The following is a 22,718-nucleotide window of genomic DNA, read 5'->3' as shown; positions in this document are numbered from 1 at the left end:
CATCAATCAAACTCTACTTGACTTTAGTTAATACTTACGATGTTTAATGAATCAAATGTGACATAAATGTTTTTGTTTGTTTGTTTTCTATTTTATAATCAATAGATTTCGTAATTTTTGTAACGAGTTTGAAAAATGTTTTAATGTGTTTTAACCTGTATTTTTTTACAATATATGCTTGAAATAAACCAAATCAATCAATCAATAAAATTAGGATTTTACAAATCTTGATCTGCAGAAACATTTAGAACTATTTCCCCCTTTCGTTGAGCCATACTATTAAACTGCACAAGTCTATATTGTCAAACCATATATACATTCAAAGCACTCATTAAAGGTGATTTAATTAATAAATATGAAGAAACTAATAAAATACTTTGATTGCTATATGTATATAGATGTTTTAGTGTATGTGTATGTAAACGTACAAAATTGTTATTTTGCTGTTCTTCTCAACAAATCGATTTTGTTTTGGGTTCATGTTACTCTGCACACATAAAGAGATGTTTGTATATTTCATTTGGTCAGAATAAGATTGAAGGGTTTGGACTTGATGAACTTCATCCAAAGCCTTTTTTCAAACTCTGAACATTCTTGTTACATCTGAGATTGTTTGTGGGATAACTTGCATTCTTGTTCGAAAACAAAAATTGGAAAAAAAAGAGAATGATTCCCTACTGTAATAGTTGAGGTTTCGGACCCAGGTCTGGTTGGGCCCGTCTCCACCGGTCGAATGGGGCGATGGAGGGACTGGTCTTTTGGCCAAGAAATCCTCGATCACAGTCAGTGTGGACAAACTCTGACTGCATCAGACAAAGAGAAAACATTTTGTGAGATAACTGTAACTGCAGCTGGCATATATGTTGAATGGGATTTTACCTAAACACAAGGATCTTGTCTCCCTTTCTGACGCTCTCCTCGATCAGGTGGAACAGCAGCACCATCTTGGCAGAGTTCTCCAGAATCCCGGGCTTGTAGTCGCACATAATCTCGTTAGCCTGAACAGGTGTAGTGTTGGATTTAGTGAGCATGCTCTCAAGATTTGCACATGAATCATCTGAAGCGCTCCCGTACCCATTCGTAAGTGATAACTTGGTTGGCTTTCTCCTGCAGCTGGCTGAGACTGGGTCCCCCGATGGGGTTTGGATTGTCGGCGTTCTTCGCCTTTTGATTGGGGGCAGGGGGGCATCGTGTATTTCCTGCTGAGGTGAGGTCGTCAAGGTCCAAATCTTGTTCGTTTGGCAGATTTTCCTTCTGCAAGGCCTCATAAAGGACGTCCGGGTGGTTCCAGATCTAAAGGGATAAGCAGTAACTCTTAGGAAGTGAGTAAACACCAGAGAAGAGGGACGTGCTGCTGCTGTGCTCACCTTGCAGCACACACAGAAGGCCTTCAGAGGGTTGAGGCTGAGCCAGCCGGTGTTCCCCGCCTCTCTGAAGCGGTTCATGAACTCTGTGTAGAGCGCCCTCTGAAGGGGAGACAGGCGCACTAGAATCACATGCTCCTCCTTGGAGGGCAGCTGGTTTCTGAGGACATCGTGGCCTCGCCTGGACGGAACACAAGATCTTCTTTAAGCATGTCTGTTTTATGGTGCTACGGTCACAAATACAAATGACAACGCGCAATGGGTGAGGCATCATTTGATGCTTTTTTTCATTTTTGAAAATCGTCGGCGTGGTCATGAATGTAGATTGACACCAGGCGTCCGAGATGAAGCCATTTAAGTCCCACTCAATGTTTTTTATTTTAAAAAATGTTCTCAGTACTGTTTTTAATTGGGATTATGAAGTTTTCAACCAAAATTCCACAACCTAAATGTCTTAAAAAGCCATTTTTCATCCTGTCTTCATAATCTCCTCTGAGGGGGCGTGGCTTTTAGAGCTAGCCCCGCCACTGATCCCCCTCTTGTCTTGTCTGGTTATGATAGCTCTAAGTCCTGCTAGCGTAAATCTTTACCGCTGCTACATAAAAATGTCAAGCAATATCATTAATGTTCAGCCGTATCTCTTTGAGGCGGATGTCATTAATCAGTTATATTAGTGTTATAACAGCTCATTACTGGGGTTTCACAGGTTAATTTATAGTTTGGCTAATATTTTAGCAACATACTTTTTGGCTAATTTGGCATCCTCTAAGGTTTTTTGGGGCCAATTTGGAGTTAAGCTAATATTTCAGCAAAGTACTAGGTTTTTTTTAATAATTTACTATATATTGAGTTTTTTTGTTTTAGATTATTTTAGCGAAACTCTAAATGTTTTGGTTAAATTGTCATATATTCATTTCATGCAAATTCTTCAATGTTTTGCAATTTTTCAAGAAATTCTTCAAATTTCTTCAAATTCTTTATGTACAACTAAAGACTTCTTTTTCTTTTCTTAAGTTGCTGTGTGGTGGGATTTTGGGATAGGGGACTGTAGTCTTAACTCGTGTTCTCTTATGGGGTCTAGATGACCCCAGCCTTACATTGAGGTCTTAGCCCTTCCATGACAAAGGTTGATAAGGTGGACAAGACTTCATGTCTGTCATTGGACACCAGTAAAGATCCACAATTATTAAAAAAAAGTTCAGCGCACTTCAGCGTCTTGTGGGGTCCACATGACCCCACTTTTAATGTAAACAAGCCAAGGAGAGCAACGAGGCTTCATCTCATTGACAGATCCGAACTCTCACCTCTGAACGAAGCCCTCCAGCAGGCTGTGGAGGACGTGGCTCCTGTACCTCATCAGCTGGATGTCCTGAGGCGTGCTGTCCACACACTGCCCGTTCAGAATGGGACGTTCAAACATGTTACTGAACTCCTGCCTCGAACCTGGAACACAAAAAAACAAAATTAATCTTCAGAAAATTCCCTCAATCTTTCCCTGAAACAAAGTTATGTCTCCTACCTAAGAAGTCGGGGCGGACGAAGTCCACCATGCACCAGTACTCGATCAGGTTGTTTTGCAGAGGATAGCCCGTCAGCACCACGCGGCGGCGCGTCCGGATGCTCTTCAGAGCCTGAGACGTGCTGGCATGACAGTTTTTGATGCGATGTCCTTCATCACAGATGACGACATCCGGACCGGGTCGAGCCAGAGCTTTCTCCACACCTTCACAGATGAAAGGATGAGATTTGACATCCACATCCACCGTGATTCTGTTAGCGACACGTCTTCCCGCTCCTCTAACCTTTGAGTAACTCCCGCTGTCTGTCTTCCTCATCCACGTCGATGACATCAGGTCCGGGGTTTTTTTTGTTCCTCTTCTTCCGTCCAGCCCCGAAGCTTTTCTTCATGGACAGGAGGCGGTACATCTCGTAGCCCATCAGCAGCACCCCCCCATCCCGAGACCAGTCTTCCACAATCTTGGCCCTGGCTGCCGTGTTCCTGAGAGGAATTCATAACATCGACAGAATCATTTTAGGTGTTAAACTCTTATGAGAGCGATTAATGTGGAGCTTTTTTCTCAAACACTAAAATAATCACTCAGGGCATTGCAAAAACATTGTAATTTGGCACCCCCTCCAGCAGATGGCACCCTAGGCAGCCGCCTGGGTCACCTATGCCCAGGACCGACCCTGATGTCACTGGCTTCTTTCAAATTTGCTTTACTTCCCATTTTTTCTTCCCTGAAACTAAACATATTAAAGGTTATCTTGATAACCTGTCACTCACTTGTGCTCATCGTTGAGGATGTGAACCTTGAATCTGCGCGGAGTTACCACAGAGGGGTCAGTGTCTGCCGGTAACGCCTCTGCGGGCGGAAACCAGGTGTTAAACTCTGACAGCCAGTTCTGCAGCGTGTTCACCTGGAAGGGCAAGCAGTGAAAACGGAAATATGTCAACATTTATTGATTTGTATTTATCCTGTCTCTCTATGTTCAAATTGTTTCTCTATGAAAAACAATATTTAGTGTGACTAATTTATTCTAAGCAAAGTCGATTCATTTAGAGCAAAACAGAAATCCAAAACAACATTGTCTTAAATTATCAGGGTAAATATTTTAAATATTATTTCAATCAGGATGGCTTTGATTAATTTGTCAAGTTTGTGCCTCAATTTTTTCTACCAAATGCAGCAAAATTCTGTTGAGAGCATCGACAGATGCTTACCGGAACAATGGCGAGCACCGTGTGAGCCTGGGTGTGCCTGAAGAGGATGTCGATGAACGAGATGACCTGCAGTGTTTTGCCCAGGCCCATGCTATGAGCGAGGATACAGCCGAACCCACTGGTGCTGCTGAAACGCTCCGACGACTCCACCAGGTTGTCATACAGGAAACGAATCCCACCGATCTGAGCAAAACAGAAAAAAGGAGATCTTTAGCTAAAGCCATGAAATGATGGAAGAGATACTAAGAAATATAATTTTGAGCTTAATTCTCTTTATATATGCGCTCCATCAGAGTGGATCTTTAATAACTGTAGATCCATTGGGCTGGAGTCACGATACCTGGTGAGGCTTGACTGCTCGAGCGAGCTGCGGTGCCAGGAAAATATCTGGCTCAGAAGGTGGATGGTTCAGGTTGACCAGCACTCTGCCCTGGGCGTCGGGTTGGTTTTGGGCGTCGTTGGTATGAGCCCCGCTCGGTTCACCCTCCTCTTCCTCGTTGGTGGACTCGCTGCTGACTTGAATGACAGCATCGTCCTCACCTGAGCTTAGATCTACAACGTCTGAAGGAAAAAAAGGAGGACTATGTCAACACTTCATCATATCAGTTGCTCCTGCTTTATTTCATGATGCCTTATAATATTGCTATTAGTAGTATTGGGGTGTAAATGATTAATTGACTTAAACTGATTGATCTGTTTGAGGAAAGTTGTTTATCAAATCAATATAAACCATTAAAAAATAATTTCAAAATTAAATCAATTGTCTATATTGGAAAATACAGTTTGGATTTAGGTTTATTTTATTTTTGTTCAAAAACTTAGTTTTTGAAATATTGAGCAAAATGTCTCCAGTCGGAAATGAATGAGAACGTCTTTATATTTTAAAATTTTAAGTAGATTAGCAACAAGCCTTTACATATATTCATGGGCTATGTTTAAATATTTTTCAGTAATTTTCAAAAAACTGGCATTGCTGTTATATTAGCATTATGCTAGCTCTGGCATCTACTGAGGGGTTTTTATGCTATTTTGTAGTTTAGCTAATATTGTAGCAACATGCTAACGTCTTTGGCTAATTTGTTCTCAACTGAGGTTTTTGTTGGCTAATTTCAAGTTTAGCTCTTATTTTAGCAACAGGCTATTGCTTTTGACTAATTTACTAAGGACCTTTAGGCTATTTTGGAGTTTAGCTAGTATTTAAGAAATGAGCTAGCTTTTTGGGCTAATTTGGAATCTACTAAGGCTTTTGGGCTAATTTGTAGTTTAACACATATTAAAGAAACACATTAAATATATTTTTTAACAAAATTAGCATGTATTAGAGATTTTTAAGCAATTTTACAACATTTTTTTTTTTCATTTAGGTCAACTTCAGCCATAGTTCTTAAAGGAAATTTCCAGTATTTTAGCAATTTTAAATAGACTTTGCTTCTTCAGCAAATATCCCTTCAGCAATTAAAGTAATTTTGCGCACCATTTTCTGCAAAAAGCTTCAGCATCTTTAGCAACTACTTTGAGCCAAACGCATTCTAGCATTATCACAGGTAATACAATTTTTTCTAGTTTGAATTAGATTGTTTAAAAAGGAACTTAGCAAAAGCTATCTTGGCAAACATTTGGAGTACACAACTTTTTCCGTGTTACAAAACCATACGAGCACCTGTGTGTGTGTGTATGTGCGTGGGAGCGCATAATCTGAAATTCCTGTCTGATACAAAATAATTTAACACGTCACAGATTTTAAGTGGTGGAAGTTACGCAAGCCGGCAATCCACAAGGGCATACCATGAAAAAGTAGTGTGTGTGTGGGTCACTATGTTAGTGTGCGTATAAAACGAGAGCGAGGGAGCGAGCTTATATAAGTGCGGTGAATGGCTGGTTATACAAGTAGGATTAGAAAGGAGGGGGAGACTTGTTATGCAACCCCAAACTAGAAATGTCACTGTGCCACTGCGATGGAGGTGTGTGCTTCTTGTGTGTGTCTGTTCTGTCTGATAACCAGGATTAGCTGGGTTTATTGCTGCTCTCATCTGCCCTGCAGACACCCTCTCCTTTCATCTTCCTCTTTTCCTTTTGGTCCTCCCATCATGTCCATCTCTGCGCTCTCCCTCGCCATCATCACCGGTGTGATGCTCTCCTTTTTCTCAGTAACACTTGGAGGAGCTTCCTGCAGATGTGAGCTTTAGTACAGCACGTTCTCTGCAAAGGTTTCAAATGTTCTGATGCACATTTAGGCTAATCTATGAGGACTATTTTCAAAAAGTTGACAGGATGTGGGGGAGAGTTGACCTCAGCTTTTTGCTTAGCTCAGTGGGAGTCAGTCACTGCGTTTGAATCTTTCCTCAGAAGAGTTGCTGCAGCTTTTTCAGTCTGGAAAGAATTTGATTTTTTATGGGAAGTAAATCTGAAGGCCTCTGCAGGCTTTCATATGAAAGCAGCTTTTGTTTTTTTATATATTACCCACATTAAAACAGAGAGGAACTAAAACAAGACATAAAACATTGAGCTTTTAAACAATAAATCAACTTATTGCATTTTTTTAACAAACACCAGCAGCTTTGAATTTACTTCCCTGGAAATTCAATCAGATTTTGTCTTTAACTGAATCCTTGCAGTCATTGAGAAATTTAACTAGTTCCTTCACAACTAGATATATTATTTAACTGTGTGGCAATTTTTTTGTCACTTTACTAAACTAAAACGTTCTCCAAGAGAAAAAAATCTGTGAAGCAACAACTTAAAAATCCTAAATCGTCTCTGTTCTCCTATTTTTGTCCATACAAGCTACCGTAGAGTAAGTAAGTACGTTTCTGGTTTTATTCCCACACACGGGACAAAGGTGTGACTCAGCTGGGATTCTTTGTTACACAAAAAAATGTAATTTCACTTCTTTCAGAAAAAAATAATGTCAGTGTGTTTTTTATATTTACAGAGAAATAAGAACAAGGAGTTTTCTAAATCCTTTAATTGGCTGCACTTAAACGGATTTCCACAACAACCTCAGGAATTAGATATCGGGTTATTTTGGGGTGGGGGGGAGACTTCCAAAACACAGAATATATCCTGTGGAGTCGAGTTACAAGTGATCAATTGGTAAAAATCTGCTAATGATAAAATAGAATCAAAACAATTGGGCCTTAGAGGAATAACCTGAACTGGTTTAGAAATTAATGATCTGAAGTGTTTGGAATGAATTGGATTATAACAACTGTAATCAATTTATCTCACTTTGATGATTCTTCTGTCTGGCGCCTCTAGACAGCTGGGAACTGTTGCTTCACTAATAAACTGAGTTAAAGTAAAAGCTTTCTTTTAGAAAAATGTAAAAAAAAGACAAGGACGCAGAAGTTACATTTAAAGATTTTAAAGACTTTTTAAAAACACCTAAAAACAAATTCTTAGACCGTTTATACAAAAAAACAGGTGGAGTCTTGCTTTAGACATGCAATTTGATCCTTAAGTTTCCCTCTCTGTTAAGTTTAAATGTCTTTCAACAAACCGTACAGTTTGCTTTGTAAGAATTTCCACAAATCAGTTTTAGTAATCTCCGTTTTCAACCCATTTCTCTTTGAATTTGTATGTTCCCCTTTTCCTGCACCAACAAATCCAACGATTCATGACCTCATGACAAAAGAGAATTCTAAACATTTTTTGGTAGTAGCAAGCCACATTGGTTAATGAGAAAAAATGTAAGAACCATTCACAGAATTTAAGACAATTAGGCCTAAATGTCTATTTTTGTCCACTTTTTTGTATTTTAACTTCTGTATTTTCAATCTGGAAGACTACTTGCTTGCTTATCTTGTATCACTCTAGTGAGGACACCTTCACCTATGCGGTAATCACATCATTTGTCAGTTTTTCCTGCTGGATTCACACACTAGACACAAAAAAAGTACAAAAACAGAAAATTCCAGCAGGAAAGAAGTGCTTGATTTTGCTGTGGAACCTGGCAACATAGAATGGAAGTTTAAAGTGTAATTTTAATAAAACAACAAGTGTTTTTTTATTTTTATTTTAGTTAAATTAAATTTGAAATCTTTTAAGGATCTGCTGTCACCTTGATAGTGACTGAGCTAAAACATTTTATATGGGGTGGAGGGGTGGGGGGTTTGGAAGAGGAAAATGAAAACATTTTAATTCAGTGTTCGTTTTATTTTTATTTTTATAACTCTTTAAGTATTTAAGGATGATTTCTTAATCTTTGTTGATAATGATATTGATAAAGGCTCAAAAACGAGGAGGGGAAGCTTTTTACCAGCCCCCCCAATTGTCCCCCTTGTAGCTCCGCCCCTTCACCTTGTTAAAACTTAAGAAAAATTAATTTCTCCTCAATTTATTGTGTCCGTTTTAGAAAACCTCCACACTATAACATCCTTATTAATTCCTTAATCTTTGGAGTTTTGTTTTTTTTAGGGGGAGTGTGGACATTTAGTTGTGTAACTTAAAGATCAGATGTGTGTGTAGAAAAATGATGGATGTTAAAACATGTTCATAGAAATGTTTGTGTTTGTGTTACCTGTTTTGTGTGTGTGTTCAGCAGCAGCAGAGACGTTGCTCTTGTGGTCGTCCTCGCTGATGCCTGTGCTGTTGGCGTCCAAACAGATGACCTCCTGTATGGACGACTTAACACCTCGCTGTGTCGAAACTGATGCCAACGAGGGCGCCGCCAACTGTCGTGCAACATCTGCTGACGGAGAAGTTAAAGAAAGTTATGAAACAAGCAGATGAAAGACCAATTAGAAGCAGTAACTTGGGGTTACTTTGGAGTAAAGCTTCTCACCGGTTGAGTATTCAGGCAACAGTGGTACAGGAAAATCCTGCTTTCTTTGCACACCCAGACGACGCCTTCTGTGCAGCTCCTCCTGCTGGGCAGCTTTGGTCACTGCATCCAACTGATGCTCCCTCAGCAACTTTCTGCTCAGAAAAAGAACATTTTCTAGATTGAAAAAAGGTTTTATATCATAGGGAAAAAAAGAATTTCTGACAAAACTCTATTTAAAAAAAAAGGTTATTTTTTGTTAAAATAATTAACTTTTAAAGCTTGGGAACGTAACAACTACAACTCCAGCTCATAATATTCACTCAAAGAGTTGAATATCTCATCGTTTAAAGAAGCTAAGGGCAAGTATAAACACCTAAGGCACATATTTGAGTCATTAAAGAGACGTCTCAATGCATGCACAAGAACATTCTTGTGGCTGAGCTTTATGATGTTTGCCGGCAGCCAGCGGAGACGAGGTTGTAGACTCAGCAAATGCATAATAAGTAACAGACGACAAACCGGCTGCTCTACAAAACAGGACGAAAGAATCCAATAATGTGAGGCCAGCAATGTGTTTTAGCTAAAACCTGAACAGATGTTAAGATATTCAGTCTTATTTATCAGAAATGTGGCTTTGCATTCATGTAAAGAACTGACATTTTTTTAGAGTTAAGAGTTTTGTCCTTTTCTGACTGAGTTGTTCCACATAACACCATCTGAAAATCCATTTGGAGAAAGTTTCTCATTACGTTACAAGCTGAACGGCACGCATCCTGGTCTTAGCGTGACATCATCTCCTAACTGAACTCACGTTTTATGAAGATATGGATCACAGCTCGTGTTTCTAGAAGTTACTACGGTTTTATCTTTTGCTGTACTTTCTTCTACTGTAGTGTCTTATGATGTTTTTTTCTCTGAATTACTTTTACTTTTAAGAGTTAAGTTTAGTGTATGTCCCTAATCTGCTGCTCCTATCAACTGGACTGCAAAAAAGCCCCATAAAAATAAATAAAAAATTATTACAATAAAATAAAAATAAAAAACTTTAAATAAGCAAAAAAATCTGTCATTGTGGTAAGAAAAATGAATTCTTCTCAGAGGTTTTCTCCAACTTTGATTTACAAAAAAAATTTATTTTTAAGGTTATATTAAAAAAAGATGATAACTAATTGAAACAAATCAATACTTTAATAAAAGTCTCTATAGCTGCCATGAAAAGTTCATGTTTAGAAAGAGAATCTATTCTTTGTGACCGCAGTAAGACGTGTTCATCGTGGGGTCGACTGTAGAGTTTCTGTTCAAAGAACAAATCAGCTTCAGACTTGAAGTGACCGAGATTTTCTTCATTAAATCAATTGTTTAATTTTACTTAATGAATAGTAACCAATATGTACAAATCCATGGATACTGAAACTCATGGATAAAGTAGATTTCACACAAAGACAACAAACATGAAAGAAGAAGACACAGCAGAGAGAAAAGTGAAAAGGTTTGAGATAAGATCATCAAGCTTTAGCTGGACAGTCTGGAGTCTCTACTATCAATCCCAAACCCTCAAGTCTGTTTATAGAAAAGTGTCCATTTAAGTCGTTTTTAAAACACAAATTCAAGTTTTACAAAAACTGAATCACAAACCAATGATCTTTTGTTGAAGGGTCGAGATAAAAACCAGATCTTAGTTTAGGTTTTCTCACTACTGTAAGGATCTGAAACCTTGTGTGTATAAACTGGGAAACAATCTAAATAGAAGATGGTGGAAGTTCATCCATCAGAAAGTGTCTTGAGTCATGATCACTGGACTAAAAATGGAAGAATATTCTAAGCCCAAAACTCAACTTCAAGACTAACTAGAAAAGTTGCATGACCTGCGATAATGCTGTGAATGCGTTTTGATGAAAGTAGTCGCTGAAGCTTTTAACTGAAAATTGTGAAGCTATTTATTTTAATTGCTAAAGGGATCTGCTGAAAATGCAAAAAAAATTGCAAAATGTTAAATCTGCTAAAAGACTGGAAACCTCAAAGAACGCTGAAGTTTACATAAATTTCTTAAAATGTATCTAAAAATATTTAGTGTTGCTTAAATATGAGTTAAACTCCAAATTAGCCGAAAAAGCTAGCTTGTTGCTTAAATACTAGCTAAACTCCAAAATAGTCTAGAATTCCTCGGTAAACTAAATTAGTCAAAAACGTTAGCATGTTGCTAAAATAGAGGCTAAACTCTAAATTAGCTTATAAAAAACCTCAGTAGATAACGAATTAGCCAAGTTTAGACAGCAGTAAACATGTGTAATGCAAAGTTTTTTATTCCCAGATTCTATTTGAATTAAAATTTCATGATGTTTTTATAGAACCAATCGATCACTTTAAAAACATTACTATTCAACCCATAAAATTGAATCATCACTGAAAATATTTCTTTGGATCTCACTTTATGTCCTGGTTGTGTCCGTGCAGACACTGTCCTGTTTTCTGTTGCATCTACTCCTTTCACTCTCTGTTGTTTGATTGTTTCATTATGTCCTGGTATTATGAGTAATCCACCTGAACACTTTTCAATCTCCTCCTAGCTTAAAGTGTCAAACATTTGTGTAAAGCTGGAGATTACTGGACTTATCCAGTATTTGACCATAAGAGGAACTTGTTTTGATCAGGTTTGATACCCATTTCATCTCGTTTAAATCTCCTTTCGTGAATCTAGTTAGAATGGAGCACCATAAAATTGAATATTTCCTATAGAAAACAGGCAAAAAAGTAGGTCATTTCATATACCGATCACCTTTTATTTGGGAAACGTATCAGTCTCCAGAGCCCATCATTAAGCAAAAGCACATTTGGTGTTCCGTACCTGATGTTTCGTCTCATGTGTGCAGGTTTGGAGGTCCTTTTCTTGCTTCCTGTCAGGGGAGAGGAAGGGGCGGGGCTTTGGCTTGCTGGCCTGGAGTGGGGTCTGGGTTGTGAAGGTGGCGGGTGTGCAGGCGTCTCCGCTGAGGGTGAGGTAGATGGGGCGGGGGTGCACTGCCACACAGCAGGATCCCCTCCCTGAGCCTCATTCTCTGAGCTGAAGGGGGCGCTGTGGGACTGGTCTGCAAGAGGAAAACGGGGGCTTTGTGAAGTAAATGTGGTCAAAATGAGCGCGCTTCAGTAGTCACAGTAAAAATATTTAGATTCAAAATAAAATGTATTACTACAAATGCATCAACATTAGTTTAGGTGCAAAAGTTATTCTGCATTCATGTGTTGGAAAATGTATTATTTCTCATGTGTTTTCCTGAGTCGAACATACATTTTTCTGATTGTTCCAGCAGCACATGAACGCACCATTTCTCTAAATTTGCATTTATCCCTTACAGACATCAACCCATTGGTGCTAAAACCAGAACAGAATCCACAGCTTTAAATAAAAACCCCAACATATTTTGTTTAAAGTCAAAATTAAATCATGTTGTTGTCAGGTTTCACGTTTTTTTTTCTCTTTTGAGGTAGATTACCAAAACACTCCACGCATCTCCTCCTGGTCCAACTCTCCTGTCAAGCTTCAGAACCCTTTGTGGCCCAACAAGTTTGCCCGGCCCTGTTTTAGTCAAAGCAACTGCAGCATCTATCAGATTTTTTCTGTCCTCCTGTTTGGCCTGGAAGTTGACCCCACAATGAGAGATGAATCCTTGACCCAAAGGTGCTGGGATGTAACCCTCTGGTTCATATGGATAAACATCAAGAGACTTCAGGCAGGAGGAACGCCTTTCCTGATCTGAACCAGACAGTGTTTTGTTTCTGGACAGTCAAAGTTTGATCATGTTGAATACCAAGGCCAAGCACTCCATGAGTGCATGTAGCATCAGGACTTCTTTGTGGTTTTCTCTGGTAGGTACCCTGGTAATATGGGGTCCAGGACCCCCAACGAAAGATCTGGTCCAACTAGAGTAGGAGCTCGGTTTTTATTACCAGCAAAAGTCAAACCTGTTTCTAGTGCATATAATGCTCTGGCAGGGATGTACTTTCCAGGAAAGTCTGTGGGAGTGTCTAGCTTTTTGCAGATGATGTTGCTCTGTTGAATCATCTTTCAGTGTGCACTTGGGCAGTTTGTAAAAGTGGGAGGAATGTGATGGTTATCCATCGAAAAAAAATGGGAATTATCCATCTTCAAGAGGGGCGAGAGCTCCCGCTTCAAGTGGAGAAATTGAGGTATTTTGAATTCATGAATGAGGGATGGAGATTGATGAGCATGTGGTGCAGCGGCTACAAAAACGTCATCTGGTGAATTAGCCTGAGAATCACTGGATACAATGGGATACATGGATAACAATATCGATGATATCACAATACTACAATAATCGGTAAAAAATAATGTCTAATAACTCGCAAAATACAGAAGAACACATTTTTTAGTAAAATATATCCTTATTTATTTAATGTGCCACAAATAATAGACGCTTTTGCTGAAATCAGCAATTCTATGTAATTCTAACAAGAACTGACACCAATTGAATTTGAATTATCTGTAAAATTCAGTGTTAACAATAGTAAACATGAACAGCAGAGCCACTACTTAGTGCAAAATTGTTGTAAACAACAAAACAAAAACAAAATAATTCAAGTAGCTGCCAGGCATGTTGATATTCGTGACAGCTAGTCTTGCAGCGCCCCCTATCTACCTCTGAAGGAACGTCTGACCAAAGGATAAAGAACATAACGTTTTACAGCCTCTTCAAACGAAAATAAAAATCGCTATTGGTGAGAACCCATTGAGAATCAATCGCAGGACTAATATATCGATATATCGCAATATTGATATTTTGGAACACCCCTACTGGTGAAGCAGGAGCCAACCCCAAAGGCAAAGCTCTTGATCTACTGGTCAATTTATGCTCCTACCCTCACCTGATCTTTGGGTCATGACTAGGAGAAGATTCCAAATACTGAAATTAGCTTCCTCTGAAAGGGTCTCCTGGGAGGAGGAGGAGCTTGAAGTAGACCTGATCAGGTGACTACGGCAATTCTGGAGGGGTATTCCAGACATGTCCCACAGGAAGGAGGCTCTGGGACAGACCCAAGATTTGATGGAGCGACTATGTCTATCAGTTGGCCTGTGAGCTCCTAGAGGAATTTCTTGTGGATATCTTTGACGAATGGATAAAAAGTTTCTTGCGATGGACTTATGGCTTGCACAGGCCAATGCCAAGAAGAAACTTTGTTGATATTTATCTGTTAGAAACACAACTGTGAAAATCTAGATAGATAGAAGGGGAAAGTTGATTGTATTAAAATGGAGTAACAGCAAAGTCACGGCAGCTGGAGGGCTTGTGTAACAAGCTGTTCTATAACACCTGACGATGACTCAGGGGAAATTGCCAGAAATAGGAGTTTCATTATTACAGATTAACAGCTCCAAATATGGAAGTTGCCACGTGGAACAGGAACCGCTCCAATAAAGACTTCAGTCAACCCCAATGAGCCGGTTCAGACACAAAGTTTAAGAAATGTAAAACATTGACTTAAAATCAAAATATAAAAACTTCTGTTTAGTGTTTAACCACTAACTTTAATTGTTCTGTGGAAATCAGCTGTCAAACAAAAATATGTTAAATAAGAAAAAAGGATGATTCTTCCTGAAACGAGTCTGTTTTCCAGTCTGACCTTTCCTCTTCCTCCTCCTCTCTCCCGGTTGTCATGCCACAGAGACAGTGAACGCGATCTGAGGCTTATGTAAGCGCCGGATCATAAATATGGACGGTTTATGAAACACAAGACACGCAGACACACGCATCACAGAAGCTCCTGCTATTATTTTAATCGATAATGTGCGGGCCGGTTCCAGCCCAGGGAAGACCCGGACAAAGAGAGACGCTCCAGACACTTCCATTTATCCACTTGATCCCGACATGAAGAGAAATGCACACGAGTCATGCTCAGCTGTGTGACACCTGGCATGACAACGTGCGCACACGAACCCGGCATAATGGGCACGGAGGCTGGTGATGAGCTGTGTGAGAACTGAAAAACAACTTACATAAAACCTCCCTTCACTCTCTTTGAGGCAACAGACTTCGAGGTCTGGTTGCTAATGAAACCAGCCCGTCTAAGACGCTGCTCGCCATCAACCACACACAGACTCCTATTGAAGAGAAACTACTAGAAGATGCACTTTTATGTCAGCGATTGCCCAGAAAACAGAAAAAGTAGCAACTGTTGTAATTTTTAAAAAGTATTACACTTTTAATCTGAAATAATTAATAAAAGAAAACCGAATGAACAGAAATACTTATAAAACGTTTCTGCACATGTCCAACTACTATAAAAACTTTTCCAACTAGATGGAATAATCAGGTTTTCTTTATTTTTGTTTAAAAAAAGTAATTCCCAGAGCCAGCACAGCCTCTCTTACACAACTTCTAGGTTTTAATTTATTTGCACAAATCTAAAAAGAGTATGCTGACTAAATATTTCAGTTTCACCTTTTTTGAGCATTATTCACCTAAATTGCTACTGTTCACCTCACCTGTCAAAGTCAAGGCCCGGGGGCCGGATCCGGCCCTCCAGATGATTTTATTGCTATTAATGGCCCAATGTTATCTTGCGCTTATTTCTAACTCTTATAATTTTGACAAAATATATTTTTTATGGAAGGTAAAATATAGAAAGTTATTTAAGTTTTAAATTGATTTCTTCTGGTATAATATTCCTGTCTTTTTATTATTCATAATTATGTTAAGAAGTTACGGTTTTAAAGTTTTATAAATTGGCATTCTGCTAGCTTTTTGGATTATTTCGGCATTTACTAAGATCTTTTAGGCTATTTTGGAGTTTATCTAATTTCAGCTACACATGCTAGCTGTTTTGGCTAATTTAGGCTGTTTCAGAGTTAGGGTAATATTTACATGCTGTTGAAGCAAATTGAGGCTTTTTAAAAGTTTTTCAGGCTGTTTTGGAGTTAGGCCAATATGTACACGGTAGCTGTTTTGGCTAATTTAGGCATTTTTCAGTTTCTTAGGATATTTTGAAGCTTAGCTATTTTTTCAGCTACATGCTAGCTGTTTTGGCTAACCTAAGTTTTTTTTTCTGTATTTTTTTTAGAATAATTTGTCATTCAGCTAATATTTGAAATGGCTATCAGCTTTAGCGTTTTCAGCTATCAGGTTCAGCATTTTTAGCTATCAACTTCAGGATCTTCAGCTACCAACTTCAGCGTTTTTAGATATCAATTTCAGGATCAATAGCTATCAGCATTAGCATCTTCAGTGGCCAAATTCATCTTACAGCATTAACACAAGTAAGGCTATATATCTAGTTCATAATTATACTAAAAAGTTACGGTTTCAATGTTTTCCAAATGTTGTTTTATAGTGTTAAATAAATGTTTATCCTGTTGGGCCCGTGACCTAAGGTGTGTTTTGGGTTTTGGCCCCTTGTGTGATTGAGTTTGACACTGCTGGTCTATCTGATGGTTTTACAGTCATAGCTTGTGCATATATAGATGAGAAAAAAAAAGTCTGACAAAGGGGAAAAAGATTCTGCAGTTTTGTTTAAAGACTGAAGATACAAAACTGCAAAACACAACAAAAATCTGCACTTATCATCTGTTTGTTGGCAGGTGCAGACACAGATAAATCTTTAAAATATTTTTCTAATCATTGTTTGAAGTTTGATATTTTGAAAGATTGGTTTAATAAAAAACATGTGTCTGTTTGCAAAGAATGTTAAGAATGACTTACATCTAAACGAACTTAAAATACACACTCCAATCATGTTTTGATTTATTTTAAAAGCGTTCCAAATCGTCTTTAATTAAAGGCTATGTCTGAATTCCTTCCAAAATGGAGTGTACTAGTAATTTCCCAGAAGTCTTTGCGAAAAAAATAGATCAATGACTAGCTTACCACATTAGTGAATATAAATCATTGCGGTCAAACAAATTTAGCGAATAAAAACATGTTTAGATGTAATTTTTAAATAAACAATCCACATTTTTATCATCACAACAGAGTGGAGTCACAAATAGATGTAGTGGAATATTAGATTAGATTTTCCCTTTGTGGAATCGGTGACATAATTTCCTAGTGAAATGAAAGTAAAGTAGTGAGCAAAATTTTAAACATATCATTACTTGCTTTAGCTTTGATAATAAAAACATATAAACATTCTCAATTGGAATCAAATTGGATCAAATATGACCTTTTTCCAAAAGGCATTTGAATGTAGAAATACTATAAAATGCAAATTTAAGCTTCATTTTTTTTTTTAATGTGTCCTCCAGCTTTAGATAAATTCCACAAAAACGTGTTAAAACCCTCGAAAACAATTTTTATTGGAATGGTTCTTTATATAACTCAGGTCGGAAAAAATAGATTAAAAAACCTGAGTCCCTATTAGTTGTTGTACTTCATTCTTCTCCTGCTGATGTGAATATTCTTCTTTTCAAAATATGGAAAAGGTAAAACTCCAAATAGAATAAACGATTTAAATCAGAAACAAGTGTAACATGTTTCCTCCGGGTGCTCTTAAAGTCGCACACAACAAGGTTTTCTTGTTTATTCACAAACAAGCTGTGAAAAGTCGTATCAAAAACAAGGGTGATAATTCAGTTTCAGAATCATTTAGAAAGACAGTGAGGTTTCCAATACCACAGATGTGCTTCACACATCACTAGAATTTTTGGCCTGGCCTAGTTTTAATGTCTCCATCTCTACCTTACACAACAGTTACATAACAGTTCCTGAAAAGAACACAAAGAAAAAAAAACGCACAAACACAAAAATGACACACTGAGAGGGACAGAAAAAAAATAAAGTACAAGGAAGGGGGGAACAAATGAAAAAGCAAAGAGAAAAATGAGATTTTAGGTTCACACACTGACCCAAAAGCAGGCCCGCTTTTACTGATGGAGCCAAAAAACTAATTCAGCTTTAATCCCTATAGAGACCATTAGAAAATGACCTGCAGCGCATTATACTGAACTATGTCTTCATTTCACTGTAACACAAAACACAAAAGACATACCACACATTTATATCGAAATGCATCTCCTCTTTTATATTATGAATCTTCTAATTATCACAAACAGCCCAAATTACCTTTTAAAATGTACCTAATGTTCATACATTTTCAATAAAAGTTGTTAAAAACAGCAGAAAAAAAACCAGTACACCAAAGGTTTTCTCCTATAAGTGGAAAAATCCCAAAATGCAATTGGGCTGGTTATTAGGAAACTGACAACAGTCCAAACATTGTGAACATTTGAAAAAATTAACTTGTTTAACTTAAAAGAAAAAATCTAAGAAATTGTCTGCTTTTACCTTGTGGTAAGATATTTTTTTATTCTGAATTTTGCAGTTTTATTTTAAATATGTATATTTAAAAAAATTTTTCCACATTTTAAGCCGTTTTAGGATTTCAAAAATGAACCTCAATAACAAAAATTACATGTGAAAAACCCTTGTAGGAATTATTTTGAACACAATCTCCCTGTTTCTGTATCGCAGTACAAAAATATCCCCAAAAAGAACAGAAATGACGCAGCAAACGTGCAGGAAAACACGTTGCATAACATCTATCAAACATATCTATCCATCTCTTATAACGTCCCATGCTGCCATGATTACATGACGTCCTTCCAGGTGTTCTCAAAAAAGAGCAGCAAAAAATTTGAGGCAAGATGAGGAGAAAAAAAGCAGCTGGTAGGAGGTGTTTAGGAGGAGGATGAGGGTCTCACACGCTCAGACAACGATTCTTACGGAAACGGAAAGACACACATCGCGGTGAATCCTGCTGCACGGTGACCCGACAGGTTATACAACACTAACACACAAAATGAATTATATAACTAGTAAATAGTTAAAATCTTCCCATATAGGAAACTTAACCTCTCTAAGAGGCCTCAACCTTTAGAACCAATAATGTCATGAGTGCAACAGAAAAACTTTAGAAACATGTTCTGAGGTCTGTGATACATCCTGCATTTTAAGCTAACTTGAGGTTAGCTTTTAGCATACATGTCATTTGTACATTTTTATTGCTTTTACTGGGGACCACAGATGAATACAAGCCTTTTTGCCAATTCTGGCTTTTTAAAAACCAGGTGTTTTGTCTTGTTTAACCATGTTTTTTGTTTTAAATTGCATTATCCCCATTTAAATAAATAAAAACTAAAATATTTCACAGCTCCCACAGGTTCCATTCCTCCAGGTGTCATGGCTCCACCCACATTTGTTTTGTTCCAGAACCAACGAGAAAGAAGGGTTATCTGCTGGTTTTCCATTGGATGGCGAACACCAACGGAAACCACCAAAATAAAATAAATAAAAGTGTTTTATATTTGCTCCTATTTGAAGTCTTGAACAATAACTGGTCAAACTTTACTGTGTTTTTCTTTCAAAAGCATCTAAACATATTTCTATTTTTTTCATTTCAGGCAAAAAGAAAGAGGTTTATTCAAAGGATGAACCAGACTTTTATTTTTAGGACTCATCTGATTTTTAAATCATGAAAATGTCCAACTTTCACTATTTTTATGGACATACAAACCGTGCAAAAATATGCTCAGTAAGTTCTCATGTAAGACTTTATCAGCTAACCACATGTTTTCAATGCTGGAACTATTGATCTGTAAGAGTGAAATGGTATAAAAAAACAGATAAACATCTGATCCAAGGCCTAAAAAGGAAAAAAAATATTTTTATAAAACCTTTTTTTTTAAAACAAGATTTAACTTTAACATCTGTTTAAAGTAAGCTTTTTGGGAGCAAAATGTTAAGAATTTAGAAGAAAAAAAATGTAAAATCAAAACAGTTTCAGGACGTATACACAATTTAATACAGTTACTATTTCTACAAATATTAATTAAGGAAAAAAGTACTTTTTTTGAGAGCAAACTTATGGAAAAATTACAATTTAGCATAAATGTTAGTTGAAATAGTGGCACGTGGAAGAGCAAACCACAAATCTGGTTCAAACAAGTGCATCACTTGAAGTATTTGAGAGGAAATTTAGTCTTCTGTAGATTAAGGGGCCAAAGTTTTCATTTGGATTGAGAATTTTAAAAACTGGCGAAAATTTATATATATATTTTAAAATATAATTTATTTTGTTTTTGTATTATTTTCTTATCATTTGGGTTAGATTAGCTATTGCAATTACCTATTTAAATTCCCGTTAGGCTTTGAAAACATATTAGAGACTATAACACAGAGATTTTTTTTATTCCTAAAAATAAATTACCACATAACATCAAGTGTAAGATGATAGAAAGTAAAAAGATGTGTATTTTGGGGTTTTTGGGGTTTTAAAAAGAATCATTTCCATGGTTTAAGGTGCACAGAAGGCAGGATGAGGTCAGACGTGTTAACAGGGTCAGTGGGATGAATCAAGAAATGCAGCTGTTAAATCAGCTTCATGAAAGCTGCAAAACAAAAACATGGATTTGATTTAGTCTGATTAGCTTCCTTAACGGCTTTTATTATTGATGCTGAATGAAACAGACGGACGGACGTACAGGCCACCGCCACTGAGGCCGGTCAGACAAGACGGGAAGCTTATGTAACTGCAGCTTCTGGCAGTTACACAACCAGCAAGTTTACAAGAACCACGCGTCCTGTACATATTGATGTAGCGCCACAACCAGGCAGAACGTTTTACTGGAGGAACACTGTGAGCTTTCCAAAACTACTTTTTCTTTTTTTTTTGGCAAATCAATCTCCAGAATCAGGCTGGGCTTTCTCCAGGTGTTGATCAGATCCCTTAAGGCTTTGAGTCTAATTTTAGTACCACAAAGAGATGATGAAACCTAAAAAATTATCTGATCAAAGTTTTAATCTTATGAATAATGTTTCCTGCTCCTCCTTCACGTTTGCTGAGGTCTATATTTCTTCTCTAGAAAAAGAGGAGCTTTTATGATGAGTTTGATTTCTAAAAAAAAATGTTTTCTCTAGAAAAAGTGATTTCTCTTTGATTCTACTAAACATTTCCGCTGTAAATCTTCTACTTAAGATGTTCAGAGACTTACTTGGGTATGAAAAAATGATGACTACAATGATCAAACAACAGACACGCATTTGAGTTACATAACAGAACCTTCTGAATTAATTATAAACGCTGCTTTATTCATGCAAGTGAGTCTCTTTCTGTATTCCCTGAAATGATGGGATGGAAAGAGACAAAAAAACAGAAGATGAAAACAGAGCGCACCGTAGGGGTGACGCGAGGTAGAACCGGCTGTTAGTGGGCCAGTGTGTCACAGAGGAGGAAGAGGAGGGAGACGAAGAGAAATCCCACTCAGAAGCCTATAGACTATTGCTTCAGAACAAACAGCCGGTTATGTAATGTTTGAGGCAGAATCAGTCCTCCTAAAGCCCTGGAACAACCTCAGAGAAATCTCAAGAGTGCTGTCATTGCAGTGTATCATAGGTCCTTCTGATTGGTTTATTGCTGCATCACATGATCAGTAGATGCTAAAACTATCAGGAAATATATATATATTCCCATTTGATCACAACTTTTTCCATTAAAGAAAAAACTTTCCACTTCTTCCTGATAGGAACTCCCTTACCCACAGTCAAGACCTGATAATCCGATTTCATTTTTTTTTTATTCTAATTGCTTCAGGGTTTGCTGAAAAAACAAAAACTATTTGCAAAATACTGATTTGGTAAATTACTTGAAATTTTGTCAAAGAACTATGAAAGACTGTTACAGTTGGCCTAAATTTCTGAAAAAAAAAATAGTAAGTTTGCTTAAAAATACTCCATACATGCCAATTCTGCAAAATCATGTAGTGTGTTGTGCAAAAACTTAATTCCAAATTAGCCCAAAAAGACACTAGTAGAAACCATTTTAGCCGAAAAAGCTAGCACATCACTAAAATACTATCTCAACTCCAAAATAACATAAAAATATTTAGAAAATACCAAATTATTAAAAAAAAATGTTAGCTTACTGCTAAAATATTAGGGAAACTCAAGAGTAGCCTAACAGACCACAGAGGAAAACAAATTAGCCCAAAATGTTTGAATGATAAAATTAGTATCATTAGATAACATATTAGCCAAAAATGTTAGCATTATGCTAAAACATTTGCTAAATTCCAAAGTAGCATGAAAAACCTCAGTAGATAAGATAACAGCCAAAAATGTTAGCATATTGCTAAAATATTAGCTAACATCCAAATTAGCATTAAAAACACCTCAGAAGATAAGATAACAGCCAAAAACGTTAGCATGTTGCTAAAATATTAGCCAAATTCAAAATGACCATAAAACCTCAGTAGATAACATATTAGCCGAAAGCGTTAGCATGTTATTAAAATATTTGCTAAATTCAAAATTAGCATTAAAAAAAACTCAGTAGAGACCAAATTAGCTAAATTAGCTAACAGAATGCTAATTTAGCAGCTCAACTTTAAATTATTTTAAAATTACTGTAAAAAATAGTTTCAAAGTGCACCTTTTCTAAGTAAGTTTTTGAAAATTTCTCATTCACTTACTAAGTGACATATTTTGTTCAATATTTCAAAAACTATAAAGTTTATAAATACCAAAAGTGCAGTAACGTCCTGAATGAAAAGCATTGCAGCTTGCTGTAAAGGATTCACACAATGAAGCTCATCAGCGTTCTCTTTAAAGACAATTGGAGATCTTTAAACTCTGACTGATACGGAGCATCATTAGGTGAAATAAATACACTGCAGCATTTGATCACAAGCCGGCCCAGTGAAACGTTATACAACACTGCAGCTTTTTCCAGAGAGCCACAGAAAACAGGATGGGGGGAAAGAAAAGGGACGAGAAGATGTATTTAGGGTGATGAGACTGAAAAACAGCACCAATTAAAACTAGATTTGCAATTCCTGAAGAAATTGCGTCTGATTGCTGAAAGC

The 22,718-nt window shown here is 37.2% G+C and overlaps 1 protein-coding gene across 4 annotated transcripts in view; it reads right to left on the bottom strand.

Moving 5' to 3' along the window:
• LOC112159045 (helicase ARIP4) overlaps positions 1–22,718 on the bottom strand; it is a 75,449-nt gene that overhangs the window by 10,870 nt on the left and 41,861 nt on the right. For 3 of the 4 annotated variants that reach the window (XM_024292855.2, XM_024292859.2, XM_024292858.2), the window contains 13 exons: positions 11,700–11,937; positions 8,873–9,006; positions 8,609–8,779; positions 4,430–4,650; positions 4,090–4,272; positions 3,652–3,785; positions 3,167–3,363; positions 2,884–3,087; positions 2,669–2,807; positions 1,368–1,545; positions 1,075–1,293; positions 880–998; positions 679–803 (listed from right to left, as the gene is read on the bottom strand). In XM_024292855.2, coding sequence (XP_024148623.1) covers positions 679–803; positions 880–998; positions 1,075–1,293; positions 1,368–1,545; positions 2,669–2,807; positions 2,884–3,087; positions 3,167–3,363; positions 3,652–3,785; positions 4,090–4,272; positions 4,430–4,650; positions 8,609–8,779; positions 8,873–9,006; positions 11,700–11,937 — 2,262 coding nt within the window. The remainder of the gene's footprint in view (positions 1–678; positions 804–879; positions 999–1,074; positions 1,294–1,367; positions 1,546–2,668; positions 2,808–2,883; positions 3,088–3,166; positions 3,364–3,651; positions 3,786–4,089; positions 4,273–4,429; positions 4,651–8,608; positions 8,780–8,872; positions 9,007–11,699; positions 11,938–22,718) is intronic. The other variant, XM_024292857.2, reaches the window with a different exon arrangement.

Source organism: Oryzias melastigma, linkage group LG7 (genome assembly GCF_002922805.2).
Source record: "Oryzias melastigma strain HK-1 linkage group LG7, ASM292280v2, whole genome shotgun sequence".
NCBI classification, from domain to species: domain Eukaryota; kingdom Metazoa; phylum Chordata; class Actinopteri; order Beloniformes; family Adrianichthyidae; genus Oryzias; species Oryzias melastigma.
The sequence above is the reverse complement of the archived record's forward strand: the minus strand, read 5'-3'. Positions and strand labels throughout refer to the sequence as shown.